Source organism: Rhipicephalus sanguineus, chromosome 5 (genome assembly GCF_013339695.2).
Source record: "Rhipicephalus sanguineus isolate Rsan-2018 chromosome 5, BIME_Rsan_1.4, whole genome shotgun sequence".
Classification (NCBI taxonomy): domain Eukaryota; kingdom Metazoa; phylum Arthropoda; class Arachnida; order Ixodida; family Ixodidae; genus Rhipicephalus; species Rhipicephalus sanguineus.
Window position 1 is genome coordinate 8,255,457 of NC_051180.1, and position 17,775 is coordinate 8,273,231.

Here is a 17,775-nt window from a genome sequence, read left to right on the forward strand (position 1 = left end):
TAGTTGAGCGAACGAATGAAATTTATTCAGTTTTTTCTGCAGATTCCAAATCTCTCAGCATATTTTTATAGCTGCGTTAGAACAAAAGATGTGCTATTTCTACAATGTTTTCTAGCACAAATCTTACAGAGATTTTTGGCAACTTCCCTACGTCAAACACAAAAGTAAAGTATGCAACAAGATTGCCAGAAAGCTCATCTATAGTCGGGTACAACTTTAGAAGGCAGGAGAGGCCCCGCCCAGATGTCCAAAATGTAGCAGCCATGGTTGCCTCCGTGAGTAAAGAAATAGTCCCGCTCTTGGTTAGGCATGTTCTCCGTCGGCGGGGACACTGACGGAGAACATGCCTAACAAAGAGCGGGACTATTTCTTTACTCACGAAGGCAACCATGGCTGCTGCGCTTCAAACATCTGGGCGGGGCCTCTCCTGCCTTCTAAAGTTGTACCCGACTATGGTCGATGATGCTATTTATTTTCTTACAATGTTGTTTACCAAATTACAATTCTCGATAATCATGATGATATGTGGTGTTTTATGGTGCAAGGGCCATTTGATGGCCAAAGAGTGCCAGGTCATGGGAGTTTCTAAATAATCATAAAATGTATGAAGCAAAAATTTTTCACTCATATTTGCATTTGAAGTTCCATGAAAACAATCAAATTAGCATCATCCGCTAGAACAGCTCTCTGGCACTCTTTCCACATACTTTGTTTTCGTGTTTGACAAAGCAAAGTTGCCAAAAAGTACCGTGAGAAATATGCTCTCAGAAATTGCATATCTTCTGTTCTAATGCAGATAATACAAATCTACTTGATTTGGAACCTGCACAAAAAACTGAATAAGTGTATTAAATTTCATTCAGTTAACCCAACTACTAAAAAAATTTTTTTTCAAGACCCACGTTTCCCCTTAATCTACTACCGCTGTGTTGGCCATGTACCGTAAGAGCTCGTAGCAGCTATTGATGATTGCGTTGATAGCAACTGCGGTTTTGTATGCGGCGGTTGCGGCAAACGGTAGTTCCGTTTTCAATCCGCATGCGCTGACCGTGCACGTGCCTTCAAAGCTGCATTGTTTGTCGCTATCTATGATTGCATCTGCCGCGGTTTTGTCCGCAGTGTTTGCAGAAAGCAGCGTCGCTTTGACTGGGTGAGAGTTCGATGCATGCGCACTTTCGGAGTTGCGTCAGTTTCGTTGTCGCCATACATGATCGTGTCAAGAGTGACCATGGTTTCGTCCACAGTGCTTGTGGCAAACAATAACCACAGTTCTGACAGTGTGTGTGCTGGCTGTGCGCGCACTTCCAAAGCTTCCAGCACGCTGCTCTCGGCCGTCGCTCAACAGTTTCAGTACCAAAGTTCGTATCACCCGCCGTGACGTGGAAAAGTGTATGGAACATCCGAATTTTGGCCCACTGGACACAGTGGAACACGGTTGCGGAATTTCATGAATTTGTATCAGCTGGTTTGATGTCACCGAGATTCGACTGCACGTTTACATTAATGCCTCCTAAATTGATTTACATGATGCTATACGCAATGTGTTTGCAAAAAGCCTGGATCGGATTGCGTTGCATTTGTGTTAATGTGGCCATATCACACACAAAAATTTCAATTTCTGGGAGATTTTCCCGCCAACCGTACAAACGTAAGAGATGGTCGAAATCCGGGAGTCTCCCGGAAAATCCGGGAGACCTGACAGGTATGTTTGATTACGTGCCCGTTCGAAGGAATTATAAATCACATCTGCGTGAGGTCAACAAATACATGGACTAACGCATAGACTGCTTATAAAGTAAGTCGCCGGAGTCGTGAATATCCGCACTATAACCAAAACAACATTCTTGAAAGGTTGCATGTGTGCAGACATGAGCAAAAGGCAGGCGCGCGATTCCGACTATCGAGGCATGCGACTGGGGCGTAAGTTTGCATCTGCTTACATTTGAAAATGTTGAACGGTTAGCACCTGGGGACCTGCGGTGCCGACATAACGAACGCGGAAAAAATGCGCCGTAACGGGAAGTCGCTGCGGTAACACACTGTGCATGCGCGATGTCGAAAACAGTGGCGAGCACGAACCACCACTCCAGTGTTTCACACGCACGCCTGCGTTTTCGTTAAAGATCTAAGTCACCCCTTCTAAACGCAACAACTGCAAAATGTTTCATTGACTCGGCACCAAACGGCAACTTCTGTAGTCCGCGGCCGCCGACATGGCAGCTAGCGCTCGTTAGGCCTAGCATGCGCGTTGCAACTTGGCATGCCATCGTGAGAAGCTTGCCCTAGACAACACGGAGATCGGGCGTAGAAGAGATCGCACTCGCGAGCTAAGCCGAGGACATCACGCGTGAAACGAAGTTTCGGTTCACGGTCGGGAGAACAGCCGCGGCAACTATCCTGAAAAAGTCTTCCAAGCTTGTAAGTACGCCTGTTGGTGGCAAAGGTGAAAGCTCAACTGCGTCTCAAAGCATTGTTACTTGCGGGGGAATCGAGGTTGCACGCGCAATATCTGTGCTCTATGACGAAGCAACTATTTTCCCGACGGAGACAAACAGCGGTAACGCGCTCTTGATGCGGACACGGGCACCCGTTCGTAGCAGAGCGCGCATGTCAAGCGGCCGAAGTGAAGGGGGCAAAGGTTTCTCCGTCGGCCACGCAACCGCTCCCTTTCCTCACACCACGCACATGCGCTGGGCTGCTGCCCCCCACCACCATCCCCTTTTTTTTCTCACCCCACTCCTTGTTCGTTTGTTCCGCATCCCCTCCTCCTTTGTAACGCTGTCGCCGCTCTGTCCCCCACCGGCATGAGAAGCACGCTCGCTCCCTCGCATCTCTGAGAACGTTCTGGCAGCCGCATTAAAACCGGTCCTTCATCTCGGCAGACTGCACAACAAGCGGTATGCATATACATGGAGTTCTATCGGAGGGTAAACGGGAGTCTGAAAAAATCGCATTATAGCCGGTACTGCACTGTAAGCGGTTACGTTATAAGTGGCCTGAGCTGTATTGCGACATGGAGAGAAATAATGCCAGGCCTGCACAAGACATGCAGCACAGTCACAGCAAAGGCTGGACGAGCAGCCTTCCTAGAGCCCATTGTAAGCTCTCTTGCGGTGACTGCTACAAGAACAGTTGCACGGTACCCGAAATGATACAAATCATCATAGTTTTGTGAAGTAGGCGAGTACCCACAATTCATCATTTTGCAGAGAAGCGAGGTACCCGGTACACATCTGTTAGGCATTATGTGCACTTTGTTAATGCTGTGGCTGATGACGAAAAATAATGGCTTAGCCTTTTGCAATGGGTGGCAAGCTTTAAACCGTCCACTCTTTATGCAATTAGCATTGTGCGACTCCTGGTGCTATTTTAATCTTATACGACACTATATTACATCTGTTAACGTGATTCCTTGCCCAACGTGACGCCTACCAGCAAAGAAGATGACGATGACATCGCAAAGGCCAGTGATTTTTGGCTGATTTCGACCCGAGATTGTAAATTCGCTGCTATATAATATTTCACTTGGATTGTCTACAGCGTTCAAAAGGTGTTAACCTAAGCTGTGCGATAGGTGCTTCTGCATTTGTAATGGAAGAAACAAGTTTGGACCTTGTCAAGGGCACTCTTGTCCAGTCGCCGCTGCAACTCGGCCAAACGGTGTGCATTCTCGGCTTCGCGCACGGCCTGGTTGACGTGTGCCAAGATGCGCTTGGAGCACTGAAGGGCACGCTGCAGTTGGGCATGCTCAGTGGATCCCAGGGCACTGTGCTTGGCCACATTCTCAATCAGCAGCGGGTACTTGGTCAGTCGCTGGAAGCCAGCCGCAACCAAGTCCTTCAGCTGCAACCGCCGACACAGCGGGTGCATCTCTGCATCCTGTATGGAAAAGCCATCGAGGTGCTCAAGGACGGTGTGAAAAGTCATACTAGAAAATACACTCAAACCTTGGTATAACCAATCTGTAAAATACGCAAATGTAAAACTGTGCTCATGTTCTAATCAGCCCCCTTAAAAAGCCATTTGCGTATTTTTTTAGAGTGGAGCTTTTGCGGGCTAGTCTCTGAAGAAAAGTGTGTGTGCCTATGGGGATAGTAGAAAAAAGTCACGTTGACAATTTGCACTCTCCTTTCTCCATCCGAGCGTGAAGGGCAAGTGCTGAGCAAGGGGCCACGTGTCTGTGGAGTAGCTCGGCTTTTGCAGCAAATCACGTGCACGTGTGGCGTTGAGGGGAAGGTGAGAAAGAATGTTGCTCTTTCCTGTCAAAGCACACAACTGGCCACGTGTCTGCGGCCTTGCTCCACTCCCTCATTAAATCATGTGTCAGTGGGGGTCGTTCTCGCTCAAATGTCAAGTTCCTTCAGAAGCCATGGTATGCATTCGGTTAATTTGGACATTTTTTCCGGTCCCGTGAAATCCGAATTAACGAGCGTTTACTGTATTAACGTGAGTGAGTAGTCATGAGTGTGAGTTGGCATGAGTATGATGTCACTGAGTACGGATGAGTGTAAGTGTGAGTATAAACGTGAGTGAGTACCGACGAGTGTGAGTAGACGTGAGTATGTACGTGAACGTGAGTATGTACATGAACGTGAGTATGTACGTGAATGTGAGTATGTACTTGAACGTGAGTGAGTGCCTATGTGTGAGTTCACGTGAGTGTGAACGTGAGCGCGTACCCATGAGTGCGAGTACAAGTGAGTATGAACGTCAATGTCTATGACTTCGAGAAGTTAGTGTGAACGCAACTGAGTACCGGCATGCACGAGTGGCATGAGTATGATCGTGAATGCCCATGAGTGAAAACTGAATGTGAAAGTGAGTGAATGCCCATAAGTGTGAGTAGGCGTAAGCATTAACGTGGATGAGCTCCTGAGTGTGAGTAGACATGAGTACGAACATGAGAACCTCTGAGCATGAGTGAAGCAAGTGTGCACGTACAGTATAACCTTGTTACAACAGATCTGCTTACAACAGACATTCGGATATTATAGACCAATTTGCAGCGTTATGCCAACCTCCCTATCTGTTCTATTGATGGAGCTTCGTTTACAACGGATTCTGGTACAACGGACATTAGGATATCATTGACTAAAATGTGAAGCCAGCAAGGTGGTCGGCAACGTTACTAGAACAAACTCAGTTTCAAAGCTCCATATCTCCGCCAGCGGAGGAGGGTGGTCCGAACAGCGGTCACAAGAACTAGCGGCGCTGCAGTCACGTCTTGCGCCACTATCGGCGCGTCGTCTGCTGCCACGGCGTAACGCGGTGGTCCACCGCGCGGTTGCTCGCGGCAACTTTCTAATTGTACTAGTGGCAAACTCAAACATTTATCATTCTTCCTGTCGACGTTCGCGCATCTCATTTGCGGACTACAGTGAACTCCCGTTAAGGGGGGAAGCGGGTCTTTGAGACCGAAAATCAGAAAAAAAATCGAATTTTTGAAAATGTTTTATTTGGATTCTGCCGCTACTGATGCATAACCTCGCCAATTTTCATTCGTCTTAGATCAGTATTTTAGCCGTGACAGCATTTTATGTGCCATCAGCGAGCTAAATTTTTAGCGATGAACGCGTAAAAAACGGGCTTATTCAGCGCTGCGCTGTTGCCGTTCTACGTTCCCTACGGCAGCCATCTTGGTCGCATTCGAAAGAGCCGCGCTTTTTCTTGAATATCCCGCCGCCCTTGTTTCCGTCCACTCAGAATTCATGTAGAAAATCCGCGCCAAAAAAAGGTCCCTCCGTGTGAGCCTATTGGCACAGTGAGCCCACGTGACTAAATAACGCCTTCCGATTCGTCGGGCCTCCCGCGCTGTCTGCTACAGTGCACGCAAGCAAAGCGGCAAGTGATGTCGCCGTAGTATAACTGTGTTGTTCTCGTCGATTTTCGTCCGTAAAGTTCCAACCCGCGCAAGCTGGCAAGAAACTGGAGCAGGCGTTATTATCATCCTCAACAAAGACTGCACGTTGCGGCGGCTTACTGGCACGGCGCCAAGCGAGCTAGACGAAGTGCGCCGCAGCCGCCGGGAGTGAATTAGGCCTACGCTCTCGGCCGCGTTTTGGAACTTTGATACGAAGCCACATCGAAAGTTGCGCAGCGCTCATAAATTCGAAAAAAAAAAAAAAAGCGAGATCACGGCTCGGGTGCATCAGAAGCGCATCCAGCGGAGGACGGCGTGGCGGGGGAACGCGATTCATCGGTCGAAATGCCGACTTCACCTGTGTCGGCGGCCGCCTCGACGACGTCAGTGATAGGCAGCGTGGTAGAAGGATCGACACGACGTTCTTGACTAGCGCCGATCGTGCGCCCCCCCAACAGCAGAAAAAGACTGAAGATAAGATCTCCGGCTTATCGGCAACTTCCGCTAGCGAGCGCAAGCCATAGAGTAATATAAAAAAGGTTAAGAGAGGACACTCCCGTAGGCCCCTGCGGCTGATTTGGGTTCGCAGCGCACCAAACGGAAGTGGGGAATCCTAACAGCCGCCTCAGAGATCGGAAATCGCAAAAAGAATTAAAAATGCCCATCTCAGAGGCCATTATTTAGCTATAGGTAAAATTACACGGCCTCCGAGACCACTTCTGTTCGTGTGATTGTCTCGGAGGTCATATATATATATATATATATATATATATATATATATATATATATATATATTATTTTTTTAACGCGTTATTTGCATGCATAAGTAGCTTTGTGTAAGCCACACCGCCAGAGCGGCGAGCACACAATGCCATTGTTTATGCAGACATGACAATCGCTGGGACAGACGAAACATTTTATTTCAAGTCACATTCTCAATAAGCACATACAAAAGATGGGTGCACTGCACAATGCAAGACAGCTGCCACATGTTGAGAAATTGCACAGTAGGAATAAATAGGCGATATTGAGAAAATTCTCACAATACAATAAAAGTGCAGAAGACAGCATTAGCATCACAGAGGAAAAGGGGATTTCAGAGTGAAAAGGGGCCACTCGATTTAAGCGAATGAAGAATATGTATGACCATCCAAACACTAACTAGCTGAACGGCAAAATAGTGCGAAAGATACGGACATACTTTGATAGTTAGCTAATGACAACCACAACTTCAAAATTACATCTTGGAAAGGTGCAAAGGGCTACCTGTCGTCTCGCGGAATCCTGAACCACTTAGTACCACGCTCTCTCCCTATCCTGCCGTTGTTGCACCACACAGCGCAGCAGTAGCTGCCGTAGTACTTGACTCCGGACGGCATGACCTGGAAAAAGAGAAAAAAGTTTACCGTATTTTCTCTGGCCTTCGCACAAATTGTGTGCGACGCACTTCTCAGCACCCTTTCGCGAAAAACAGTTCCAAGCAGTTGCCGCAGTGAAAACAAAGCAACCTTCGGTGCATGAACTACTGAGGCAGTATTTAACGAGAATAATACGTCGTAGCCACGGCCAACGAACACGGTTCTCATTTCTCAAGTTCTCTCTAATTCGGCTCTTAACATAGGCGTCAAGCAAACTGCGAATACCACAAATAACGATTCTAAGCATAACTGCACTCTTTCACACATTTGGACACCCATGCAGTGAATTAGAACTGCGTGTAACGGCATTGTATGTACAAAGAAAACCTTACGACGCAAGTGGCGACTCATTTTTGGCGCCAAGAAAGGATTTCTTCGCTAACGTGCTGCGCAGCATTTCAAGTTGCTATTTCTTAATGCAAAGCAATTCAAGAGCATCATACGCGAAGCGTGAAGCACAAAGAAGCTTTCGGCGCTAAAACACAAAGAGCTTCAAATGTCAACTTAAAGCTGTAGCGACAAATACATTGCAAAGTAATGAAGGAAAAAAAGAACCTAATGAAGGCGTTCTTACCAAGCAGCCGCCAAGCAGAGTGACTTCCCGGCAGACGATCCCAGCGAATTCCACGGAGCACCGCGTCGTCTTGCCATGCCGGCAATCCTGACCATATATGGTCATGACAGCTACCAATCGATGATTTCGAACTGTCCAATCGCAGACGATAAAGACGGATTTAGAGCCGCACTGCGAGCCAGCGGAAGCCACTGCCGCAGCCACATAGTCTGACAAAGACAAGTAGATGTATCGTGAACCAGAAAAGGTACTGCAGTAGATAACTAGTACGTGCGTTCTCTTGGAAACAGGGAGTGACGTGCTGCCGTCTAACGGCTGGCGAGAAGCTGCGTAGCTCCGCCGCTTATAGGCTCGTGTGTCCACTCTTGTCATTTTCTGTTACTCTATGCGCAAGCTGCGGACGCTCGCAACAGCGTGCGAGGGCTCTGACCCGTCGGCGGCAACTACGGCATCGTCGACTTCTCCGCAATCAACAAACTGCTTGAAAGGACATGCACTGGGGCCGTTTCGATTGGAAAATGTGATAAACTACTCTCCTGGTGTCTTCTAAGGCATTTATTTGCAAAGTAAAGCATTTTTACTTGTGTAGCGCTCCTTGAAGATACAGAGCTTTGTTTTTTGCTTTTTTCTCAGTTTCAATTTTAGGCCACCTTTCATTCTTTTAGCGAGCGTTTCTCAGCTTTGGTGCACTCGATTTTGATCATTTTTGTATTACTGAAAAGCTGGATGTTTAGTGAGTGCAACAAAGTGTCATATGTTACTATAGAAAAGCGTAAGTTTTTACAAGAGAGAAAATAACAAAAATATATTTTCTCGGTAATCGAATGGCGAACTTTGAAGCTTCATAACTTTTGTTGTAGGAAAGCTAGAACCATAAAATTTGCTTTTTGAACTCTGATAACTGTAGAATGCAATGACATTTAATTCAGCAGGATCCGAGTAGCCAATATATCAAAAAGGTGATTAAACGAAATTTTAATGAATGATTAATTTAAAAAATTGTCATAAGGGCTACATAAAAACTGAGTTCATATTTGATATTTACACATGTAAATACATGATCACCGAAGTTTTCATCATCCTAACTTAAATAAAAAGATGCTTCATGTCAAAGTGCCTCTTCCCCCCTTAAAAACAATGCTTTGAGTCTTTTCTGATTTTCTCAGTTTCATTTTTTAGCCAGTGTGCAATCTTCTGATCACGTTTTCTCAGCTTCCACAAGTCCAATTTTAATCATTCTTCTTTTGTTTAGAACCTAAGTGTTTGGTAAGTGCCGTACTACTATCAAGTAATGCAAGATAATGTTATTTATTAAAACAAATGTCACTTTTGATCAAAGTAATCGAGCTGGTACTGCAAACATGAACTTCAAATGCCTACAACTTTTGTTCTAGACAAGCTAGAATGACGAAACTTGTTGTTTGGCACTCCTTGGTTACAGTAGGTTATAATGACATGGAGTTTAGCAAAAACTATGCAGTACATTTTTTTGGAAAGATGACAAAAGATTTTTACCAAAATGTCTCTGTTAAGGAAGAATGGTATAACATACATTAAAACAAGCTGTGTATTTAAGATCAGCATACAAAACTACATAAACCTTGAAATTTTCATCATTCTAACTCAAATTTTGAAAAATATTTTTCAAAGGCCCACATATCCCCTTAAGACGAACTCTGCTAAGACGAATTCTCGCTTATGCCAAACAACAGAGAACCATCTGTTTGGTTTCCCATAGGCACCGGGCGCAGGGCGCGTTTCGACTGGTGGCACCTCCTTCGGTGGAAGCTCGGAACTAATGGCATGTGGGTGCCGGAAAGCAGCAGGCGCTTGCTGCGGGGACGCAGTGTTGGATGTTGGCTGCACTTCATTGTGCTCTCATCGCTTGTGTCCTGCGCTGCCGAAATGCCTCGGGGAACAAGTCCGAGCAAGCAGGCTGCGCTGTAGGCTGCACAAACAGCTATGCAAACATGGATAAAGCTGGGCAGTAGATCCAGTTCCATCGGTTCCCGTCTGCAATCGCCGTCGCCGACGGCCTTGTTTGCGCACCGGCCGCCAACGACGGCCCTCGTTGCGTCAAGCTACATGAAATACACAGACTGAAGATAGCTGTTGAAATATTAGGATCGGCAACGCATCGAAAAGAAAAGGAAAGCAAAACGGGAACAGGAGTTTGCAAGTTGTACAACGAAGGAACAACATGTGTAATCGGCCAAGCATTGCGTAAAGAAAGCCGAAAATCGAATAGGAGACGTAGTGTATCCTTTTCAAATGTTGGGAGACAATGTTAACGTGTAGACAGAATAACAAAGTATTAAATATTCAGCAGATCCCATGCCTTGCAGCAATCGGTTTCATGCGAAGCAGTCAGCGAGTAGTTCTATGCTGCTTTTTTTTGTGTGTGTGTTCAGCCAAGCTTCACGAGGTGGATCGACGTATTTTTGTAAGTGCAGTAGTTGTGTACGCATTGCGGTCTTACCAGGCACGCCGACTACACTGGCGTTCAAAGGGTAACTTATGGTTTGACGTAACGTCAACACTCACGTTACAGCACATACATCAGTATTATCGCAGTGAAGTGCGCTTTACGGTGCGATTATGTGAACATCATACGTAACTTTCGTTAGCGTATTCCTCCGGGGTCGAGAAACGCTTGAATTTAGCTTGCTGAATCATATAGGAATACAAATGCAATGTTTATTACACTACACTTCTATAAAAGCAGAGCAAACACTGGAACCACAGACGTTAACCTGACATGACGCCTGTATCATAGGAGTACATATGTAGCGTTTATTGCTTTGTTATAAAATTAGATAGCCAGCACCACAACCACAACTGATGTTGCATTGACATTACGCCTGCATAGGGTGTTTTTCCAAAGCAGGTTCTAGACATGGCGTGGCTCTGTGGTAGAATACCTGACTGCCACGCAGAACCATTGGGTTCGATTCCTGCTGGAATCCTCATTTTTATTCTCTGCATTCGTCAGGTCAACGCTGACAGTATCAGTTTTTCTTAACGCTCTCGCATTTTAATTACCAATGTCTGTTCTCGCCGTTCCTGGGTAGATATAAACTGTCAATCACCTGTGGCGCATACCCGTACACCGATGCCCGTGGTAAATGGGTATGTGCAAAACGTGTCTGGAGGAAAGGGTCTGACGACATATGCGACAGGATTTTCATTTTATTCACCTCATGAGCAGACAGTCATATTCGTCAAATCCGCTTACCCTCCCATGCCAATTTTGGTCTACAAAAAGTTAAGGAGGCGATCCCAAGAGCACCCAGACGTAGGCGGCTCGATAAACAGATACCTAGACAGAAACGCTCAAAGTGCCTAGGCTTCACTAAGAAATGCTTCGCATTTAAAAAACAGAAATGGTGCTACTTACATCTAGCTCCACATCGTAGCTTATCGCGTTAAGCTTCGTCTGCGGGGCGCACTTGCAACGCTATTTGCACTCGTTGTCGCCTTTATATTCCGTGATGTCATGCACGTGACCTGCTTTGTGCAAGCGGAGACCCTGCTCTAGAGCAGATGCACGAAAACGCGTACGCCAGCTAGCCAAGTCTTTGAAACTGCAGCGCAAAAAAACTGGCAGCGCCATGGGTGCACTTGCGCTGTCAGGACTCGCCTTCGCGCCAGGGGCCCTCCAGACAATAATGAGGAACAGCGAGTTCGGCAGTTAAAATGCAAAGATGCTTATTTTACATCGTGTCGCCAATCGGGCCTGCCTCATTTGCAGTCCCGAAAGGGAGGAGGCATCGTGGCCTCTCTGGTCCACCTCCGAACGAAAACAAACACCTACAAGCACAGCACCACGCAAAAAAACTGACTCATTTGATGTTCCGATAACGCTCATCGGTGTGGACATGAGAGGGACACTGTGTCATTCTTTCTAGATGACTTGGCGGCCATTAAACGCGTCCACGACCGCGAATGACTGCGCGGGAGTCTCCCTGAAGCCCGACGACGGGCCGCGTTGTCTGAACACATGTCCGAGAGTCGAACGCTTCGTGCATTGTTAAAAAAAAAACACTGTTGCTGCCGCTTCTCTTTGCCTCTCGGCGACAAACGCAACAGCATACAGCTTCAAATTTCTCAAAAAGAAACACCGCGCTTCTCTTCGAAAATGGGCCGAAAGTAGCAGAGCCTGCTCCGCGTCGTCTGCTTCACATGCCAGTGCTGTCCCTGCCGCCGCTTGGGGCGCTTTTCAGGAGAGGCGCAGCTGGCGCCTTACGACGGCTGCCCGGTGCCTATAGACACAGTGCAAAAAAATTCGCTTAAGACGAACCGCCCAACTGTACTCTTCTGTTAAGACGAACTTTCGCGGTGATCGACAACGCTGGCGATTCTGTGAAACGAACAATGCAGTCTTGGTGGGGCATTCAGGCGACCGAGAAAAGGAGCAAAGACTGGAAGCAAATCGCAACGCGGAGGGCACGAGATAAACAAAAAAGAACGTTCAGCGGATAAAGCCAGTATCCCCCTCACCCCCAGCCTGTGGGTAGGGAAGGTGCGGGCTTTATCAGCAAAGAAAGCAACAAAAAGAGCAGGGGGATTTACAACTGGGACCTCCAAGCCATTGCGTCCTTTTGTATTCCCCCTCGGGTCTTTGGTTTCCCAGCTGGAGTACAAAGAGGAACAGAAGAACACAAGAGCTTGGGGCCCCTCTGCCGTGGTCAGAGGGGCAAACGCAAGGGGAGTGAAGGAAAAAAAATGAAAAAGCGACAACAGGAACAAAAATTGTCTGTGCATTACAATCGAGTACGAAAGCGAAACCACGTTTGCGGCGCACTTCCGTCAGGGGGGTCGGTACATTGTTATCGCCATTACACAATGTCGGTCTAGCACATTTTGTGTTCATTCGCGTTGGTAGACCATAGTAGAGTGTACTAGAACTGTCGAGTGGCGTGAACGCGCCTCGCCGCCTGATGCCTTCCGCGTCGACCGTAGCGGCGGCACTGCAGTCACTCGGTACTGAAGGCGCGCGGCGCCGCGTGCAAGAGCTGCTGGGCGCATCGGCGGCATCCGGTTAATCGGCACTATTACTAATGCGGCTTTCGTTGCGTGTCTATCATTATTAAGCGTAGGACTTGTCGTCGAAAGCCTTGATGGACGAAACTTCAAAGCTTTTAATGAATGCTTGCTTCATAAATGCCTTTGAGAGATACCGCAAATCAGTTCTTGTAGCCGAAGTGACTGCTGGAAGGTGCGCAAAATATAGAAATGAAAATGGGCTGATACCAACCGTGAAGATTAACGATCTCTGTGTAATTAAGCCGAACTCATTGCTGAGCTAGTTACATTACTGTCAATTAACTAGACGCCGAACGACAGCCAGAAGAAAGAGACAGAGGAAACAGAAAGGGCATGCCTTATTCTGATTTCTTCTGTTTTAATGCTTTTTTCTGGTGGTGATTCGGCGTCTAGTTTATTCAGAGTAACTGAGCTGCTCTACTGGAATTTAACTGTGCTCAGAAAGCTGTGTGCTGATATTCTGCCGAAAGCATGCCGCACATTTACCGCGTGTTGGCGAAGCTGTGTGTACGGTGCGTATCTTTACAAATGCCCTGTGTAAATGTGACTTTTTCGACATTACGAGGGCTAAAAGGTATTGGAAGTCAATGGTAACTCGACCGGTACAAATAACGGTCGTCCTCAGGGGCGCTGCATGGATATTGTTATTGGTGCCGGGTGGGGAGGTGAGACTTTACTGCCCGTATTTGTGCGTGTAAATATATATGCACATATGTAAAAACATAATATCGCAAAGTGTAGAGCACCACCGCCCCTCCTGGCTTGACTTTTGACACTTTACAGATCAAACAACGAAATTATAATACAAAACATGAATTGTGCAAAAGAAGTTTTTGCAATGGCATCGATAGGCCAGGAAAAGTGCAATATAAGCTGTCCATTGAAAATGAGAACTGATTGTAGTGAATTTAGGCAGAATAACCGATGGGCTATACAGTCGATCCCGGATATATCGAACTCTGATATATCAAATTATTGGCTATATCGAACAGTTGAGAAATCCCCTTGAATTTCCCATGCAAAAGTATGGGGCTGGTATGCACGTATATCGAACTCCCGCACAGCGAAGCATCCGCTATATTGAACGCTACCCCGCACCGAAGCCCAGAAAGTGCATTTTTCCTAAGAACTATTGATAATTTTTTGGCCGCGTTCTTATAAGTTCCAATACCTTGTCGCGCGCAGGTGACGAAATTGCGTTGCTCTAGTTCGTTGCGCAGCGCTTGTCAGTTCACCGGTATATTTGACGCGCGGTCCGCAGGTTTTAACGCATGGGCTAGTGTGTTTCAAAGAGGCTGATTGCCGAGGGCACCAAAATGAGAATTCGAAGTGACTTGGCAGCCTTGTTGTAACATTTGCATTCTCTTCCTTGTCTCTTCGTGCACGATGGCATGCGGGCCTGCAAAGCATGGCCTTCGAGATCCGCATCCTCTGACGTATTTTTAGTGTTTTCGTTTTAAAACGCAGATCTCGGAGGCTACGCTTTTTTTTTCGCATTTCTCGCCAAAGTAGCGGCTGCCTTCTGCAAAGCCACAAGTGCCATCGGTATCGTCAACATGTTGACTGTGGAGAAATGTTTCTTCGTGCAGCGTTGTCTCTTGTGCAATGTGTACTTCGCGCTTTGTTCCTGATAAATCATCATTCGGTAGTCGAACTAAACATTGTCCCGCTCGTAGCGATAAAAATGATGACCGGTGCTTGGAACGACGTCAAGTAAAGCACCGTCGTGCACTGTTTCCTTACGGGCCTTGGTGCCTGGTGACAACTTTGGGTGCGTCATGACCGCGGACTACGGCGTACAGTGCGTCAGTTAATTTTGCGACTTATTAGCGTTTCCGGGCGCCGTATCGGACGGGAGCACAGCGAGTGACTTCATCAGTGCAGATAACGACGTAGCTGTTTCTGACTGCATCGATGCCGAGATCATAGCTGACGTTGCCGGTGCTGCGGAAATGGACCTGCGCGGTTTGAAGATGCCAGCCGCCGCTGCCACCGCTAAACCCTTTACCGCGTTACAGAGCTCGCATCAGAGTTCAGCGTCGATCACCGCTGTTGTGGCAGAAGGTGCTAAATTTACTTATTTGGAAAGCTTCAATGATATCTACGATGACTTGAATTCACGGCGCACAAGAAGCAAGACAAGTTGACGGACTTTTTTCCATGCGAAATAAAGTGCGCTAACTTGCAAAAGAAGTTCTCGCCTTGTTCTTTAGCATATGCGAGCGAATCGTCATGTTCGCGCTTTTTACGATTTCAGAAAACTGTCGAGGCCTGCAGTGCTTTAATTAAAGCCTTAAATACGCATATTTCATATATCGAATTATCGATATATTGAACTATTTCGCGGTCCCCTTCGAGTTCGATATATCCGGGATCGACTGTATTTACATCTGCGTATTTTAAGATGCTTGAGATAAGCCCTGATGCATGAAGTTTGTGCCTCGGAGCGCGCCTTCGGCTCGGCTTCCTGGTATTTTAAGCAGAGGTCGCATAACCGATGCATAGTAACCGCGGAAGCGTGCACAAGGGGGAGGGGGGGCGCAAAGTCTGCCCCACACCTTGACTTAATAAGGATGGGGGGGGGGAGGCGCTGCGAAGAACATTCGCCCAACTTCGCCCCCCCCCCTGAAGGGGGACCCTGCGCACGCCTATGCGCGGAAGCACGCTGTTGAAACAAGATAGCCTTTCATCATTAAAGAAACAGAACAAAACTGGCAGAACTCAGCCGTCACTAATATAAATGTTGTGATAGAGTTATTTGTACTCAGGTTACTCATGAAACAGTCGAGCGCATTGGAGCCCATATAAGGATCAATGCTCTGGATATCGTAGAGACTGCCGGCAGAAGAATGGTAGGCTTTCGTCGCTGGTTTTTTATTTCTTCGTAGTCACTTATAGTGTAGCGCGGCTCGAAGTGTTGCTTGCAAACCGCACAGCAATCAGTGAGCAGCTAGGTGCAAAATCGGATTGTCGCCTTCTTTGGGCGCCGGCAGGCTCCAAAAACAGGGAATATCTCCGAGCAATTTTGGCCTGCCTGCATATTCACTCGTGCACCACAGCGCGTAGCAGGTGTTGAGACACCGATTAAAGCTCAGTAATGTATTAAACGCGCTCAAAACGCGCAATTACATGCTTTCGTAGGCTGCGACGCGCGCGCGCCATGTGCAGACGCTCTCCACAGCTTCAGTGGCTTCAGTACAGTGACTACAGCACCGCCGCTACGATCGCCCATCGGAGCATCACCCGAGATGCGGTGCGGCCGCTTCGTTTGTTCCACTGCCCCCTTCTAGTACACTGTAGTGTTGGTTCGTGTAGGACTTGTGCACGTTGTATCTGTTCCCAGTGAAGTGCAAATTGTGATGAGCCATTTTGATTATGGAAGTGCACGACAAGGGAAGGCTATTTTGTACAATGAATATAGCTGCGTCGTGTCTTTTTCGTGTGCGCGAGGCTTGTGACCGTGAGTAGCGCAATGGGATATTTTCAGCTGCACGTCGATCAGGAAAAGTTACTACGGGCCGAAAACGAGAAAATATCTTGACCTCTAAGAACACCTTGCCAGACTTTCTTAAGCAACACAGCGTATCATGCCTTTGTAAAGGCAACAGCACGTGACCGAGGCCTATCCAGAAGTGATCTTAGAGCCAGCAAAACAGGCTCACAGAAGAAAAGGAACTGCCAGGACAATAAATTTACATTATTTGGAGGAAACTTGTGCTTCTCTCTCTCTCTCTCTCTCTTTTTTTTTGTAATCGTCAACATAGGAGCGTGCTACAGTTTTATCATTAAAATGTGGTAGCAGTATCTACATGAATTTTTTTATTTTTGAACCCGCCAAATCAGGTGCTCGTACAATTCGTGTAAATACTCTGCGTGAGGGCATAGCGTTTATCTAATGAGCCAAATAAATGCTTTTCCTTGTCGTCTCGCCCCCATTGTAAGTCTACTCCATTCAGTGTTTTCAAGTAACATATTTGGATGCACTTGGCATGTTAGCATCTCTCTTTTTGGGGGCACTTCTGACAAGCCGAACTCCTGATAAGACGAACAGATGACCGCGGTCCCTTCGAGTTCGTCTTAACGGGAGTCTACTAGTTTTAAGATGCCCCTTGGTATAGCCATCGTGGGGTGTAGGGGAGAATGACTTGAGTTTCTCCGCCGACGCCAGCTCTTGCCATTCCCCTACCAGAGAAACCGAGGTGAATCTGCTGGGTATGACCCCTCCACTCCCCTTAGTTCCCACGCACTTGCAAAGCTCGTGCTGCACGTGAAACGCCTCTTGTTCTGTGATGTCACCCCGATGGAGGACTGGTCCTTACTGCTGCGTTGTTAAGTGCCATAACGGCACTGTAAACACAGGAAGGGGTTGATTCCACCCATAAAATGCTGCTGATTCGCAAACAGACGACACCAAAAATGCAGATGACAGGCATGGATTACTGAGTGCGCTGAACAAGGTAAACAAATTTTGTTGCATGCACTAGCAGTGCGTGGTCGGAGTTCACGCGTGCAGAGGAAGTCAACACGAAGCAGTGAACATAGCCAGAGTTCATTCCTGCTTCACAACTGCACTGATCATTTGAGTTACTGGGTGATACAAATACACGTCTTGGTTGCACCAGCACTGAAGCAGAAATTACTATAGTGCGTTCAACTTCTGTCTTTTAACCAGTAATGAAATTTACAAAGCTATATACAGTGTGGCACGGAGCCAACTTCCACATTTCAAGTTGATGACGAAGTTGCAGTCATTGACGAGGACCCACGGAAGCGCGTGTGCGACTTCAACAAGCGTTTGCAACAATGCATTGATGTAAAAGGAGGCCATCTTCCAGATGTATTTTTCAAGAAATGACCTTGCAATTGGTGGTAAATAA

At 47.0% G+C, this 17,775-nt stretch overlaps 1 protein-coding gene and 1 long non-coding RNA gene across 2 annotated transcripts in view; both read right to left on the minus strand.

The window, feature by feature from the left end:
- The window catches only part of LOC119393089 (rho guanine nucleotide exchange factor 11-like), a 180,554-nt gene that overhangs the window by 39,654 nt on the left and 123,125 nt on the right, over positions 1 to 17,775 (minus strand). The window contains exon 20 of the mRNA XM_037659911.2: positions 3,613 to 3,879. Coding sequence (XP_037515839.2) covers positions 3,613 to 3,879 — 267 coding nt within the window. The remainder of the gene's footprint in view (positions 1 to 3,612; positions 3,880 to 17,775) is intronic.
- On the minus strand, positions 6,760 to 8,262 carry LOC125758687 (uncharacterized). Its single transcript, XR_007416313.1, has 2 exons — positions 7,853 to 8,262; positions 6,760 to 7,242 (listed from the first exon to the last, which is right to left on the minus strand). It is a non-coding gene; the product is annotated as an uncharacterized LOC125758687 (long non-coding RNA).